Source organism: Cyanistes caeruleus, unplaced genomic scaffold (assembly GCF_971803275.1).
Source record: "Cyanistes caeruleus unplaced genomic scaffold, bCyaCae1.hap1.1 HAP1_SUPER_30, whole genome shotgun sequence".
NCBI classification, from domain to species: Eukaryota; Metazoa; Chordata; class Aves; order Passeriformes; family Paridae; genus Cyanistes; species Cyanistes caeruleus.
This window is the reverse complement of record NW_028256295.1, coordinates 3,616,696-3,633,370: the sequence shown is the minus strand read 5'-3', so window position 1 is coordinate 3,633,370 and position 16,675 is coordinate 3,616,696. Positions and strand designations below refer to the sequence as shown.

Sequence of the window (16,675 nt, the reverse complement as noted above, 5' to 3'; positions counted from 1 at the left end):
TGGGAGTCACGGACTGGAGGGAGCCTAAAAGGATCATCACAAGGCTCATGGTAGGTCTGGTGATAGCAATGCACCTCACCAATGCCATGGGGACAGACTCTTGCATGAAATGTTATTATCCCTTGTATGATGGGGAAAATCTAGGGTCCCTGGTAAGGGTCCACACAAATTTGAGTCCTTCTTGTTACAACAAATCACAATTAGAAGAATGCCAAGAAAACGGAAAAACATATTGGATTACCAGAAATACGGCCACTTTTAGAGAACGTCTTTTGGGAGACTGTCCCATGAGGGATACTTGGCTGTGCTTTGAAAAGAACGAACCAGTAAAAGGTGAACCTGATGTGGTAAAGGAGAAAAGAGTGGACATGAGCGTGGGAAATGAAGAATAGGAAAATTTGAGTGGGAAGAACTTGTTCATTGATTTAGTTGAAAACATCAGCAAGGAATTAAATATAACTGATTGTTGGGTATGTGGGAGTACTAAAATGTCTGATATTTGGCCCTGGGAGGGAATTAGCTTGAAACCTCGAGAAATTTTAAGCATAAAATGAACTGGGGAAGGCCAAAGCACACCAGGGTATAGGAGAAGGGAAAAATGGGAGTTAAAGGCTAAGGTAATTGGGGAAGACTGCATTCTACAAACTGGAAAAAGATATAGAACCCTGGTGGGGTGGATGGCATGCAAAAGATATAACGAAGAATCTAGGAACTAAATGGGTTCCCCCAGAGCCCAACCTAAGATATTGATCCTTAGAGAAGAGGGAAAAAGGGTGCATTCATCACAAAGGATATAACCTTTACGAATGTGCAGAAAGAGGGATCAATCCCTTCTGGGGAATTAGAAGCCTATCAAAGCATTGGGAGTACCCCTATGAAGACAGGGAGGGTTTTTGGGAAGCCCCAGATGATTTCTTTTGTATCTGCGTGGATGCGGCTTATACACATCTACCAGGAGACTGGTCAGGTAGCTGCACGATTGGGGTGATAAAGCCAGCTTTCTTCCTGCTCCCAAAACAAGCTGGCTCAGAGCTTGGAGTACCACTATATGACAACATAAAAAGGCCCCTAAAAAGGAAGAGGAGAAGTGTAATAAGCACAGGAGGGACCCAGAATTGGAAAGGAACAGTCTGGACCCTGGAGGAAATAATAAGAACTTATGGGCCAGCAACCTGGGCCCAGGATGGGTCCTGGGGATATAGGACCCCAATATACATGTTAAACAGAATAACCAGGCTCCAAGCTGTAATTGAAATAACATCAAACAAAACAGCCCCAGCCTTGATCATATAAGTGACCACCTCTCCCAGACCTGATGTACCTGGTGTACCAACTCCGACTGGCAGTAGATTACCTTCTCGCTGATGAGGGGGGAATCTGTGGGAAGTTCAACACCTCTGAATGCTGCCTGGAAATAGACGATAAAAGTGAAGTAATCTGGAACATTTCTAAAGAGATCAGAAAAATCTCCTACTTAGGGAACCAAGAATGGACACCGATCCTGAATACTGATTGGTGGGATAGTTTCTGGTCCTTTAAGGGCTGGTGGAAAAAGGTGGCATTCATTGGTATAGTGGGACTAGCAGGACTGTTGTTTCTTCCCTGTGTCATCCCGTGTTTGATCAGAGTAATTGCCTCAGTAATACAGTCTAGCAGCACGATCTACAACTCGTTAGAAATAACCCAAGAGAAGGGAAAAGCTAAGATCCTAATGTTAGAAAGTTCAGAGCTGAAAGAAGCAAAAAGGGTATATGACCAACACCAAAGACTAAAGAAGTTTCACTACCAGGAACCTGAAACAACAAGTTGACGCAGGCTGATGCCTGGTCAAATTAAAAGAGGGGGGATATTGTTATAAATAAAAATCCCAATGTTCAAATTATATGTTCCTGTTTCAATCCCAGTTTAGGTCCCTGGATAAGGGGTTTTGGTGTTGTAAGTCCCAAAAGGGTTCACTGTTAAGAAGTTCATACTTGTTTTATCCTTGCATTTGTATCCCCATCCTTTACCCCCTCCCAACCCGTCAGGCAATTTAGCAGCTGCTGCCCAGGATGAACTTCCCCATTTCCCATAAAGACTTGCACATGGGTGCATATTAAAATCATATTACCACTTGGGAGCAAAGACAGCCCTGGACAATGAGCCACGCTCAGGGAACATCTGGAGGACCACACTGTGGAGGCAGCAGGGACCTGGGGAGACTGGGTGTGCCAATCCCAGTCCAGCAAGCTGGTTGCCATGACCTGGGCAGGACTTGAGAGGGAAGACACCCCTAGACCTTTGAGCCTAAGACAGAGTCTCTGGGTGATCCTGGCGAGGATAGAGGCTCCGGTCCTGCTGACAGTGGATGACGACAGGCCTGGGTGATCCTCGACATCGACCACAGGGAGCAGTGGTGGCGTGCACCCCGAGCACCCACCTCTAGGCCCAGTTCTCTCTAATAAAGGCTTGTTAATGGGAGCAGAAGGTCTCCTGGCCCTTTAATTCACCGCACCTGCACTGCCGGGGTAGGAGGCACAGCTGGGAGGAGGGAGGGTGGGGGGGAAGCTGGTTTTAGGGCTATTAATTTACTTCTCACAATCCTTCACTGAGTTTTTGGAATTTTCTGCCAGAAATCTCTCTCCTCCCCCACTCATCCACAGGTATTTGGGGCAGTTTTCTCCTTTTAGGGAGAAATCCGAGCGATGCACTGAGGCACCTAATTAGAGGTGGGAGAAGTGAGGCTCCAGGGCTTCCCGCTGAGCCGGAGCCACCGAACACCCAGGGCAGGGAAAGGCGGGCCGGGAGCTGCGGAGAACTTTGTTTGTGTTTGGAGCTCAATGGCGGCTCGGGCCGGGCCCGTTCCAAGCCTGTTCCTCATCTCCGCCCTTCCCCTCACACAGCCCGGGGGGCCCTGAGAGCGCGGGGCGGAGCTGTGCCGTGTGCAGAGCCCGCCGCTGGCTGCGATTGGCTGCTGCTGCCGTCACTCGTGGCTCTGGCGCGCGCTGATTGGGCAGAGCGGGGACAAGCCCGGCCCCGCTGGCGCCCCCAGAGCGGCCGTGGGGCAGGAGAGCCGCCATTGCCGGAGCGTCTGTGCGGGCCCGGCAGCGGCGGCAGCGGCCGGAGCCCGGTGAGGCGGCGGCGGAGCTCGGAGGCGGCCCCAGCCATCGCAGGTGGGAGCCGCGCTCGGTTCTGCGGGGGCTCGGGGCTCGCTGCGGGCCCGGGAGGGGGCGGCGGGGGGCTGTGGCGGGTGGCTTGTGCCGTGGCCGGCCCGTGTTGGCCCTGGCGTGAGGGCGCTGCGGGAGCGGCTGCCCGCGGTCTCCTTCCCGCTGGGGCCTCGGCAGGAGCCGGTGCCGGAGCAGCGCTGGCTCGTCCCGGTTCGTGTCGGTAGCCCGGAGGTGGCTGCGCTGTGCCCGGGGCTGGGCGGGCAAATTCCCGGCGCCAGAGGTTTGTGTGGCCAAAGGAGCCCGAGGAGCGGTGTGAGAGTGACTTTATTGCTGCCCAAAGGGAGAGGCCGTGGGGCATTTGCCGTGCGCTCTCTCCAGCTGCTGGAGGACGCGGCCTCGTTTTTGTCCTGATTTTCCCGGCCGCGTGTCCCTGTCCCTTTCCCCACTGGCGGAGGTGCTTGGAAGGTTCAGACTTCCCCATCTGCCTCCTGCATGTCCCGGTTAATATGTACCCACCACTTTTGTAGAACATCCGATATTGATGGCTCTGTTAAGTCTTTGCTCTTCTGGAAGTTCAGGAATTTAGCGGGACTTTGTCAGAGCAGCGGTCCTTGCCAATTGGTAACATTTTCTGAAACTGATGCTTTCTCCCATTGCTTCTTTATGTGCAAGTCCCTGGCCCTATCTGCAAGCAGATTCACTCATTGACTCTGTTTTTTCTTCCTGGGTGTTCTTTGATTTTGGGATTGCTCTCAGTGCCCTCATTCGCTGTCCTTTTGTAGCCGTTTGTGGCTCAGGAGGCCTGGCTGCCCCCTGCATCCCCTTGCTCAGCTGCTGAATGAGCTGCACTCAGCAAGGTGTGTGCATGGTGAAAAGATGAGAGTTGCTGTAGCACATGAGAGGAGAAACTGCATTCGTTTAACCCATGGTCTGCCAGGGAACCACAAAAAGTTGCCCGTTCCCATCATTTCCACATTTGGACTGGTACATGAGCTCTTTTCTTATATCTTTTGTTATCTGTTTCTCCACTTTTCCTCTGTGACCTATTTGCCAACAGCAGTTTGAGTCATTTAATTTTCCACAAACTCTGCCTCCTTTTTCAGCTAAAAGATAATCTGACCCCATCCCATGGTGAAATGTTGTGTTCCTCATCTCGGTGGATTGATTGTGAAGAAAGTCAGGAACTGGAGCTGTCTGGTTGGGTATTATTTTAAGGACATCCTGTAATGTAATTATGCCATGGAAATAATAAATGGTTTCTCTGGTACCTGATATGAATTTGTTAGGGTTCCCCGGGGCTGGCCCATGGTGTTGCAGGATTTGTTCTGGTGGCCATTCATCTTTTCCCCATTTTTGGGTGCTCCCTCAAGCCAGGGTTGCATCAATTTTGGGCTTTTCTCTAATTAAATCAGCACATACTTGGATTCCCAACTGATTTCCCTTAACTTGGGGTAGCAAAAAAACCCCCAGTGCTCCAATTCACTCTGGATAACATAGAAAGTGATGTCACGATCCGCAAGGTGGGATTCGTGATGTGGTTCTTTTAGCCGGTCTTAGAGTACAAAAGATTATCAGCAAACCAAGGACTTAAACAAGAAAACACAGTTTATTGAGTGCTCATCAGCACTAATATGTGATAGAGGGAAAGAAAAGAGAAAGCAAAGCATAAGGAAAAGAGAGTAAGGGGATTATAGCTACCAACGTCGAAGTCCACTCAGCCGTCCAACGACGCAGAGTCTTCTGTCCGTTGGGGAGATCTCAAAGGAAGGTAAGTTTGGGGTATAATTTTATAGTCTTTTGCAAAGCGAGGGGCGCAGGGCCAAAGCCAGATGAGATTGATGATCATTGTGATGAAATTCCATTGCGCAGGGAGCAGGTGTAGGGTACAGAGCGATCCATGTCTTGCAAGTCTTTGCTCACCAGCAGGAACAGGGACAAGGTGTTGTGGAAAACCCATTGCACCGGGTACCACGCACAAACATCTGCTCACCAGCAGGAATGAGAGCCATGAGTCGTGGAAAACCCGTTACGCAGGTTACCAAGCCTCTGCTCACCAGCAGGAACGAGGGCAGTGTACCGTGCAACCACCTGCAAACAATCACTGAGCAAACATCCATCTCAGCTAGGCCCAAACCCCCAAACCAAGTCCCTTGTGATATTCAGGGTCTCAGTCTCTGTCCTTGAGACGGTTGTGAGACAGATGAGGGAATCTTCGGACCGTCTCTTACACCACCCCGTGGCTCACAATCGTCGAGGTCTTTCTGAACGATGTTGTAGTGCTGCTGCAGAATTCTTCTCTGAAGTCTTCAGGACTCGTTACAGTTGGTAGTATATCCCAGAAAAAACAGAGACAGGTAGTAGGGAAAAGATAAGGGACAGAAAAAGGAAAAAGAGAAAACAAAAACAATAAAAAAAAAAAATCAATATATTGATTTCAAAGAAAAACCATTCCATATATATCAACTAAAACTTACAGATTGGTTTCTTATCTTAAAACAAACAATAAATTATATTCTAAAATACACCATGATAAAATGATTAACCTCCTAGTCACAATGTCAAATTATTTATTGTAGTGCCTGCATAATTCATCGAGTGTCGATAACCTTAGGGGTATCAGCAACATGTAAAGTACCAATCATATTGTGTGCATCCATTATGGCAGTCAATTGTGTCAACCGCTTCATCATTCTCCAATTCAGGATGTACAAAATTGCTGATAGAACAAAACCAAGTAAAACTAAAATCAAGAGGACGATGATGGGATGACACAATTTGTTCAAAACACCTGTAGCAGTTGGTGACCACCCAAAAAGAGTGTCCCACCACTTGTGTTCAGCATCTTTCCTTACTCTTTCCAGAACACGGTGTATTCCTTTCACATTGTGGTGAACCGTAACTAAGGTCTTTTGTCCATCCTTTTTGATCTTTTCCAAAATTTCGATTAAATCCTGGTGAAGCAACAATTGCCTTACCAGAGTAAAGTTCATTCCAATCGGAGCAGGCACTAAACGATGAATCAAAGTGTAATTATACTGCAAAAGATAATATGAAGTAACTGGAGCTAAATAAGAAAAGTCACAACCTATAATCTCAGTAAAATTACATACACAAAAATTTGAATGATTCTTAGTATCCACTACTATGTTTTCTACAAGCATACTATCACAAGCAGTTCTCAAGCATACACATCCATTGCCTACATACACAAGCACTGTTTCAGAAGTGTCATTAGGATGGATTTCAAAATGACAGATATTCTGTTCTGTGTCTAAACAAATGTCTTGAGCTTTGATTGCATTACTTTCACAGATAAACCCTTGTTGTTCCCGGACAATACAATTTTCCAAACCAACAGTTTGCCATTTCCCACCAATCTGACGGGCCCATTCCCTATGCTCTAAAGGATAGAGAACAGCTCCGTCATGATTCAGCCCCAATGCAATGATAGGAAAGATTGAATGTACTGAAGCATTACGTATTGTCAACACAAAAGCTGTGGCTGTGTTTGTGATGGGATCGTAGGTAAAATTTACCAAATTCCACCAAGATTGAAATTCTTTTTCAAAATCATTGGCATTGTCCCAGACTATTTTCCGAATCTCAGTGGGAAAGGTGCCTTCTTCACCCTCTCTGATAATTGATGCAGCAACTGACTGCATCCACAACTGGGCTTGAATACAGCTAAGAGCCAGAGAAACATTGTTTTGGGTAGCACTGAGTGCATCAATTATTAATTTGTGATCATCTACATTTACCCTTTCCCAATTTGGTAATATGTTTGATAGCAACCACTGTTGGGTTCCCAAAGCAGTTAAAGATGACCTCAGTGGTTGTTGTATTTTGGTCAAATCTTTAGTTGCAACAGCCAATTTATTCATCAATACTTCTGAATCAATACTATTCAAAATTCCTAGTCCTGATCCCACGACACCGGTTATATCTCTTGTCATCCGTTTGTGAAAAGGATTTCGCTTTCGCAACCAGGTTGTCCACCCCTCAAAGGAAGTTTGTAAAAAAGGTGAACAAGCTGGCTGAATCTCTGAGACATTGTTTTGCATTAGTAATTTAACCTGTTTGATAGACCATGCTGGATTAAATAGCATTTGTTGTTGGCCAGTTTTCCTGATTACATAGGGTCCAATTTCAGAAATTTTTGGAGTCAATCTAATTGGTGGTTGTGTGGTAGGTAGTACAACCTGAACATTAAGCTCTCCCCAATATTTGGTATTGTTTTTACCGCACACGACTTTGGAGGACAATTGTACAGCCGTTAAATTCAGCCAACAATCTTGATTCCGAGTTTCACAAGATATAACCTGGCCACGAGATCCGGCAACTTGACTGTGTACAGGCTCAGTATGGGATCTGGTACTCAGTCTGCAGCGTATTGAAACATCATCACCTTGAGTTAACAGAAAAGAAGGGAAAACGTTAGTTTTACCATTCAGCACAAAAGGGGTATTTACACCATGGTATGTGATTATCACACTTAATATAGGCCTTGTTACAGCATTTATTTTAAATCTGTGAATTAAACCTGTAAATCCTGTTTGCCAAGTGCAGGTCACGTAAACTGGTCTGGTTAAGGTAAAATTGTACCAGCAGTCAGTGGGTTCATTTCTACAGAGCTTCGTGCTTTCGACATTGTTGGTGCTCGGATCTAGTGTGTAGTTTCCAATGTTCTTCTGACGGCAACACAATATGAGGGGATCATATTTGTCGCATTTCCAATCTTCTGTGGAACAAAGTTCTGCTGAAATATTAGGGTGCAAACTGCTTGTTAAATTCGGTTCAAGAAGGTTTCCGGCAATTGTAATGGTGGAGGCTTTTTCATAACGAGATTTTTCTATTTTCCTACATCCTATCTTAATTTCCTCCCCAATTGCTCCTGTTAGTATTCTAACCCAATCCTTTTGATCCCACTCCCAGTCACCCGGGCAGTACATTTCAGAGTTATGCAGTACTACAATTGCTAGATTTCGCTGATGGTCTCCAGGGTGATGTCCTATGGCATAGTTGCTGGTGACTGCTTCGGACCATGGCCACTCAGTCGAGTTTTGGCCATGATATTGCGGCAGGATGAAAAGAAGGATTAGTAGTGTTATCATGGCTTATTCAATTTTCATGTCCCTCGGAGTTCTTCTGTGAAAGTAAAAGAAACAACAGATTCTGCCACATTGGGGCAGGAGATTAAAATGAAGGAATTATCCAGCGTGTGTTTATCCGATGCTCCTTCCCCAGGGCATCAGATGCTACCCACGCATACTTGTTCAAGGGAACTTTCAGTATCAGTGGCACTTCCCCTACTGTGGGGAGGTCCACCAAAACCGGCTGACCAGGGTAGTGTGCTGGATTCTTAGAATCGTTTGGCCCCCATGGTGCAGGGATGATGTTAGGAGCTTTTGGGCAAAAGGCAGTGATTTTGGGACACCCATTCACCCCCCATCTATCATTTATAGTTTTGACAGCTTTCCATAATCGAACATCCCAATTCCCTTCATGTGGTTTCAGGAGTCGCTTAAGGAGACCATTGGTTCTTTCTACAATCCCATTAGCTTGAGGGTAGTAAGGGGTGTGAAAGGTCCATTTAATTCCCTCATCCTTTGCCCAATCTTGCACAACTTTAGCAGTGAAGTGAGAACCATTATCAGATTGAATCTCTTGTGGTTTTGGAAAAGTTCCAAACCATCCCTGCAAAGCCTTAACAGTGTTGTCACCAGTGGCTCTGTTAAAAGCATCAGCCTGAACTAACCCGGACACAATTTCTACCCCTACCAGCACAAAGTGTTTACCTCTTGACTGTTTGAAAGGGCCGATATAATCAACTTGCCATGCATCCCAAAGTCCTTTGCCTGTTCTTAAATGCAAAGGGTCATCTTTCAGAGGGTGTCTTTCCAGCCGCTTGCGGCATTGCTCACAGGCTGATATACATGTTTTGCACATTTCTCTGGTAACGGGCCACCCTCGAGCAAAAGCTTCTTTATACAGATCCTTTACACCTGTGTGTTGTCTTTTTACATGCAGCCACTCTAATAAGTGATCCCAGTCATCTGTAACAAGTTCCTCCTTTAGAGGACTTATTCTTGCCAGTTCATCAACTGCATTGTTCAGGTTACCAGCTAAATCTCCTTTTGTTTGATGTGAAGCCACCCAACCTACAGCAAAATTTCCTTGGGTTGCAATATTTAAAATTTCTTGCCATTTTTCCTTTTGCCATACTGGAATCCTATTTACTTCCCAATCATTTTGTTGCCAAAAAGAGAGCCACTCTGTGCATCCCTTAAACACAGCATAGGAGTCAGTGTAAATATAAACTACAGAGGTATTCTGTGCCTCTCGTTTGAAAACGCTCCAAACAGCTATTAATTCACCCACTTGAGCACTGCCTTCTCCTTCAGTAACTATTTGTTCACCTGAGGAAGTGTGGAGAGCTACTGCCCGGTACTTCCATACCTTCCCTTCTCGCTTGGCAGAAGCATCAGTGAACCAAGAGTTTGTTGATTTTTCGGGGGAGAAAGGAGGGGCTACCTTAATTACAGAAACAGGGTTTTCGTGGCCATCAGCCAAGCTCTCGGTTTCTTGTATGGCCAGATTTTTTATCGCTCCTTCAGTTATTGAAAAGATGTTACAGTAATGTTCGATCTGGGCATACCATTTTCTTACTGAAGCCCTCTGTGCCACCCCGTCAGGGGGGGGAGTCCCAGTAGTAACTGTTTTTATAACTTTAAAAGGGCCTCTCAGCACTATGGGTTGTTGTCGTGTAATTCTCTCCACTTCTATGAGAGCTATGCTGACCACAAACAGTCCCTTTTCCCAAGTGGTGTATCTCTTCTCAGCATCTTTAAAGCCACGGGAGAAAAACCCAACAGGTCTTGTAGGGCCTTCTGGACCCCGTTGCCATATGTGAACTGACAGTGCTGAAGCAGCAAACCCCCATTCTACTTGGAAAGGATCTGTGGGATGTATGGGACCCAGTGCTTGATAGGCTATTGCTTCAAAGATTAACAATTGCAATGCCTCTTCTTGGGAAGGGGTCCATTCCCATTTCACCCCTTTTCTTAACAAATCATAAAGGGGTCTGGCAATTATTGAAAAATCTGGGATGTGTTTTCTCCAAAACACTAACAAGCCTAAAGCTTGTTGAAGTTCTTTCTTGGATTCAGGCATTTTAATCTGATCTAGAGTGGTTAGGGTATCAGGTGGGATACATGTCATACCTCCCTTCCACCAGATTCCCAAAAACTTCACTTCTTGTGATGGTTTCTGAATTTTTTCTGAGGGGATTTGTAGGTCAAGGCTTTCTAGGTGAGATATTATTTTTTGCTGAACCTCCCCCACTACTTCCTTTTCCTCTCCCCCCACAAGAATGTCATCAATGTATTGATAAACAGCTATATCCTCAGGTTTGGATATTTTTTCTAATTCTTGTGCCAAAGCATGGTGTGCTAAGGTGGGAGAGTGTTTGTACCCTTGTGGTAATCTGGTGAAGGTGTATTGCTGACCATCCCAAGTAAAAGCAAAACGGTCCATGTCCTCTGGCTGTATAGGTATCATAAAGAACATGTCTTTGACATCTATAGTTGCCATGAATGGGTGAGCTTTTTCTTGAATTGATATTATTAATTCAGCTAAATTTGGAACCGCTGCAGTGAGGGGATCTGTGTTGGCATTTAGCCTGCGAAAGTCAATGGTAAGTCTCCATTTTCCATTAGGTTTCCGCACTGGCCACACTGGAGAGTTAAAAGGGGAATGAGTGTTAACTATTACCCCTTGATCTCGTAAATCCTGAATTACAGTTTTGATGCCTTCCTTGGCACCAGAAGGGAGAGGATATTGTTTAACGTTAGTGATTTTGCTGTGTGGCAGGGAAGGTGCCATTTGGAGCAAGTTAATGTTAAGACGTGATGTGCCAAAAGACCACAATAGGCCGTCCTGATCTTCCCACTGCCTTCCAGCCAGAACATCCATGCCTAACAAATCATTTGGGATATCTCCAAGCACTACTTTGATAGTTAATTGTTCTTTCTCTCCAGGTAATAAAATTTTTACAAAAGCTATTTTCATAGCTTCTGAAGTTCCCAAAGCATTCAGGACACAGTATCTTTTCTTTACTGGAACAATTCCACATTTTTGGGCAGTTGCATTTGTTAATGCAGAAATTTGGGCTCCAGTGTCTATTACAAAAGTGACCAGTGTTCGCTTGGGACCAACTATTGCTGTTATTAATAAATCTCCAGTTTGTCGATTGCGGGTGAGCTGTCTAAGATATATCCAATTGCCCCCCCCATCTCTATGCTCACCTTCAATTAGAGACGGGGGTTCAAGTTTCCCTGCTTTTGAAAATGTTTCAATTCCATTGCTAAACTTTGGGGTTGTTTCTGCTCCCTATCCAGAGCTTGGGAGTGATTTTGCTTTGACCCACTGCTCAGAAACTGTGATTGTTTCTGTTCACTATCCAGAACCTGTGAGTGATGTTGCTTTGGCCCACTACCCAGATATTGTGCATAAGGTTGTGTTGGCTCACTGCCTGGAGTAGGCTGAGGGGAAGGTGGAGCGCTTGGTACAATGGGGCTGGATTCCTGCCACCGAGAAACCAGTTTACTTAATTTTTCAAATGGTAGGTTATCCATTAACCCCTTTGGTATCCCCTTTTTCAGCCCCAAGTTCCACCAATACTGTCGGCTAGAAATTTGCCCACCCTTTTCTGTTTTCATGTTAGGAGGGGCAATGTGCCTAACACCCTTTGTTCTTTCTAGCTTTTCCTCTGGGGTTTTTACAGGACCATATTTCCTGTTATAGTTTAGTAACTCTTCTGCAACTTCACTCCATGTCCAAATTTTGTGATTTCCAGCAGCTAAATTGAGTTGTGAGTTTGTATGTGGTGAAGGATTCGTGTACGGAGAAAACCCAGGATCAACAGATCTACTTTTGTTATTTGGGTTTTCCAGAAGCCTGTCCAGTCTTTCTATTGGGCTTATGGCAGCTATCATTTTCTGGAGAAGGATAGCAGTGGGTTTAAGCGATTCTGGAAGGCCACGAATTAAAGGAGTCATAATTTCAGCCTTCACGGGTAGCAACATTGGTGATTCAGAACCAACAATTAATTTTCTTTCATGAATCAGTTGTAGACAAGCTGCCTTATGAATGTTTTCTAGAATTTGGTCTGGGGAGCCGGTTAGAGCTACAGGATCTCCCCTTTCCAGGGGGTTAAGTCCCCCTGCCCAATATGCAGCTCGCTGTGTTAGGGACCATGGGTTGCGGTTATCTCCTGTTGTTAAGAAAACACCATGTCCCCAATAACCACTTGCTTCCTGTTCAGATAATCGAATTTGATCTCCCCCTGTGAGAGACACTCGAAATACGTATTCTGTCTCTGACTCGTGAGGGAGACGCCCATACTCCTTTTTTAACTTAGCCAATTCAGTAGCAGTGTACGGGATTTCTTTAGTGGTTATATGTGGATCAAGATCTTCATCATTGATATAGTTATATTCTGTTTTAATCAAAGGTCTTATTTGGGAGCAACAGTTTTCACCACAATTTTTTACCAAATGTAATTCTGCTTGAGGATATATGTGATTTATCTGAGGAGTTTCTTTTTCCAACGACTCCTTAAAGGAATCAGTAGACTGTGAATTTTTGGCACACTCCTCACTCAGAGCAGTTCGTAAGAAATGAATTTCATTTTGCAAACTTTCAACTAAATTTTGTAGGGATTGTATAATTACATTCTCTTCCTGCCTTCGTCTCGTGCGAGCCTCTACAGCCGACGTAAGGCAAGCTCCCAGTACAGAACAAATTATGGTTTTATTACGGCCAAATTTGAACTTTGCCTCATGTTGCAGGGAGCAAATTCTATCAGTTACATTTTCCAGGTTAAACCAATTATTTTGAGCCCATTCTTCCCCAGCTGGGGAGGGCTTAGCATTGTGTTTTGCTAACAAAGCAATGAATGCAGCTTTATCTTTTATACTAGAGTTTTCAGAGTGTTCACTCATGTTTGTGTGTGTGAAGGGTTCAGTACCACTACAGGGAGGTAAGACTTAAGTTACGCACAGACACAGCCTTTGCCACGTCACCCTTCGCGTCCCTGTATCGATGAAGAGACAAAATCTGCTTGGGAGGCACCCCTTTATGTTAAAATTCAAGTTGTCTCTTTACTACACCAAGCAGTCAAAATTCATCAAAAACACATAACAGTACACAGAACCACTACAGGGAGGTAAAACTCAGTCACACTACATCAGACGCAGCCAACGCTGCGTTCCCCCCTGTCATGGGTGGAGAGACCAAATCTGCTTGGGAGGCACACCTTTATGTTAAAATTCAGACTCTCCGCTACACCAAGCAGTCAAAATATAAAAAACCAGTAAGTCCCACCTTTTGTACTCAAAGATCCCGTGTAAAATTCTGAAGACAGAGCCCTCAAATGAGTGTAGGGGTGCTTTTCACCTGGGCGTGTGCAGTTTGCGAGAAATTCGAGTCGCCTCCCTTGCTTTCTAGACACTGCTCACCAGTGTGGCAGGCTAGGTGCGGCTGAAGCGAAACGTCCTTCCCCTGATACAGACTGCACAACAACCTGCAACCCCTTCTGTCTCTCAGAATCCTGTCCGTGACGCCAATTTATGTCACGATCCGCAAGGTGGGATTCGTGATGTGGTTCTTTTAGCCGGTCTTAGAGTACAAAAGATTATCAGCAAACCAAGGACTTAAACAAGAAAACACAGTTTATTGAGTGCTCATCAGCACTAATATGCGATAGAGGGAAAGAGAAGAGAAAGCAAGGCATAAGGAAAAGAGAGTAAGGGGATTATAGCTACCAACGTCGAAGTCCACTCAGCCATCCAACGACGCAGAGTCTTCTGTCCGTTGGGGAGATCTCAAAGGAAGGTGAGTTTGGGGTATAATTTTATAGTCTTTTGCAAAGCGAGGGGCGCAGGGCCAAAACCAGAGGAGATTGATGATCATTGTGATGAAATTCCATTGTGCAGGGAGCAGGTGTAGGGTACAGAGCGATCCATGTCTTGCAAGTCTTTGCTCACCAGCAGGAACAGGGACAAGGTGTTGTGGAAAACCCATTGCACCGGGTACCACGCACAAGCCTCTGCTCACCAGCAGGAATGAGAGCCATGAGTCGTGGAAAACCTGTTGTGCAGGTTACCAAGCCTCTGCTCACCAGCAGGAACGAGAGCAGTGTACCGTGCAACCTCCTGCAAACAATCACTGAGCAAACATCCATCTCAGCTAGGCCCAAACCCCCAAACCAAGTCCCTTGTGATATTCAGGGTCTCAGTCTCTGTCCTTGAGACGGTTGTGAGACAGATGAGGGAATCTTCGGGCCGTCTCTTATAACCCCACATCCCAAATCCCAACCCCAACCCATCCCATCCCATCTCTGCTGGACATCAAGACCCCCTTCCCAAGACCAATTTCCCTCATTTCACACCTCCCAAACTCCATCTCACCCAATACCCATCTCAGCCCTCCTGATTTGCATCCCATTTTGCCCAATCCCCTTCCAACCCCATTCCACCTGATGCCTTTAGAAGGCTGACCTAGAACAGAGGCTGGACAGAGTTAAGTATAAAGTTTATTAAAAGGCCTTAAAGGATACAACTTGTGCCTGGCCAACAAGATACAACAAGAGCCTGGCCAGGGCTACACCCAAGATGGACCAAAAACAAATGTCACACAAATGGACAACTGATCACAAGGTCGCATATTTTTAGAAGTTTAGGTCCATCTCTGTATTTCGGTTCATGGTCCAATTAGAGCTTCAGATGATGAAGTCCCATCCTTCCTGTTTTCTCTCTTCAGTCCACACTTGTTCATACTTTTCGACATGGAACTTATAATGACTGTCCTTGGTATCAAGCTAGTAAAGGAATTGTTTTGTCTACCTACTCTGTGAAGAGAGCTAACTAACACTTAATAGGAAGTTCAAAGCTACAAACTCAGGCAGTGCAGAATTTGAAAAATATGAAAGCTAAAACTTAAGGCAACACACCCTGCAGGACAGTGGAATCCAGCAATTTTGGGTGGGATTGAGTAGATTTCAATGGCACTGAGTAGTTTTGAGGTGACAGATAGAATTTGCTCATCTCCTTGCGTGCCAAGAGATGAAGACAAATATACCAAATACCCCCAAAACCCTCCCCATTACCTCCCTGAATACCAGATTCCCTTCAAGCACTAGTAAAAGAGATGTTTTAGATGCCTTTGATGAATCTGTAGACTTTTACCCCAATTTTGTCTGTTTTAAATAGATGAAGATGAATCAAAAGAAAATTGGGGCCAAATCAAAATGACCACCAGCTCAGTGTCTTCCCAACACAGATCACTGGGAACGTGGGTCATCAGGCTCTGCCCAACGTGGGTCCTCTGATGGGGGATGGAGCTGGAGCAGCGCATGGACACCTTCCTGCACTTGGGGCACTCGCAGGGCTTCCCTTACCGGTGCCTCCGTTGGTGTCTGGTCAAGTTAGAGCTGTGGCTGAAGCTCTTCCCACACTGGGGACACTCATAGGGCCTCTCCCCAGTGTGGATACGCCGGTGCCTGATGAGGGTGGAGTTGTGCTTGAAGCCCTTCCTGCAGTCATGGCAGCGGAAGGGCCTCTCATCTGTGTGAATCAGCTGGTGCTCGAGGAGGCTGGAGCTGGTCTGAAACCTCTTCCCACACTGGAGACACTCATAGGGCCTCTCCCCAGTGTGGATCATCTGGTGGATGGTCAGTTTGGACCTCCAGCTGTAGGTCATCCCACATTCCTCACACTCATAGGGACGTTCCCCAGTGTGAGTCCTCTGGTGGATGGTCAGGCTGGAGCTGTGGCTGAAGCTCTTCCCACATTCCCCACACTCATAGGGCCTCTCCCCAGTGTGGATGCGCCGGTGCCTGATGAGGTGGGAGTTTTGCTTGAAGCCCTCCCCACAGTCAGGGCAGCGGAAGGGCTTCTCATCTGTGTGAATCTGCTGGTGCCTGAGGAGATTGGAGCTGCTGTGAAACCTCTTCCCACACTCGGGACACTCATAGGGCCTCTCCCCAGTGTGGATGCGCTGGTGGATGATGAGTTGAGAGTTGAAGCTGAAGCCCTTCCCACATTCCCCACACTCATAGGCCCATTCCCCAGTGTGGATCATCTGGTGGTGGATCAGGCTGTTGCTGTGGCTGAAGCTCTTCCCACACTCCAAGCACTTGTAGCGCTTCTCCCCATCCTGAAGCTGCTCATGGACCACCAGCTCAGAGCCCTGGCTGGATCTCTGGCCGCCTTCCCGGCACAGGGTGGGTCTTTCCTCCTCAGAGCACCCTGGGATGGGTTTGGAGCCCCTCCTCCTGCAGGATCTCTGGGGCTTTTCCTCCCCGTTGGATTCCTGCATTGTGGAGCTGCTCAAAACGGCCTCTTCCACGAGGTCCTGCCGTGGGGATTTGTCCTCTCTGGTCTCCATCCTCAGCTCCTTGTCTGGGGGAGGAAGGACAAGGAGAGGATGGGATTTGCCTCCGTGCCAGAGGGAAGGGGAAGGAGATCCCC

The 16,675-nt window shown here is 46.3% G+C and overlaps 3 protein-coding genes across 3 annotated transcripts in view; all 3 read right to left on the bottom strand.

Annotated features, from left to right (window-relative positions):
- Window positions 1-5,561: 5,561 nt before the first annotated feature.
- LOC147645334 (uncharacterized) lies at window positions 5,562-8,095 on the bottom strand. Its single transcript, XM_086874771.1, has one exon. It carries the CDS (start codon window positions 8,093-8,095, stop codon window positions 5,735-5,737), a length of 2,361 nt encoding a protein of 786 aa, XP_086730897.1. The 3' UTR covers window positions 5,562-5,734.
- A 3,087-nt stretch (window positions 8,096-11,182) lies between these two features.
- On the bottom strand, window positions 11,183-13,213 carry LOC147645333 (uncharacterized). Its single transcript, XM_086874812.1, has one exon. The coding sequence runs from the start codon at window positions 13,145-13,147 to the stop codon at window positions 11,456-11,458; it is 1,692 nt and encodes a 563-aa protein (XP_086730938.1). The 5' UTR covers window positions 13,148-13,213; the 3' UTR covers window positions 11,183-11,455.
- A 1,508-nt stretch (window positions 13,214-14,721) lies between these two features.
- Window positions 14,722-16,675, bottom strand: part of LOC147645325 (uncharacterized) — a 141,538-nt gene continuing 139,584 nt past the window's right edge. The window contains exon 6 of the mRNA XM_086874836.1: window positions 14,722-16,606. Within this exon, the coding sequence (XP_086730962.1) occupies window positions 15,600-16,606 (1,007 nt within the window). The 3' untranslated portion in view covers window positions 14,722-15,599. The remainder of the gene's footprint in view (window positions 16,607-16,675) is intronic.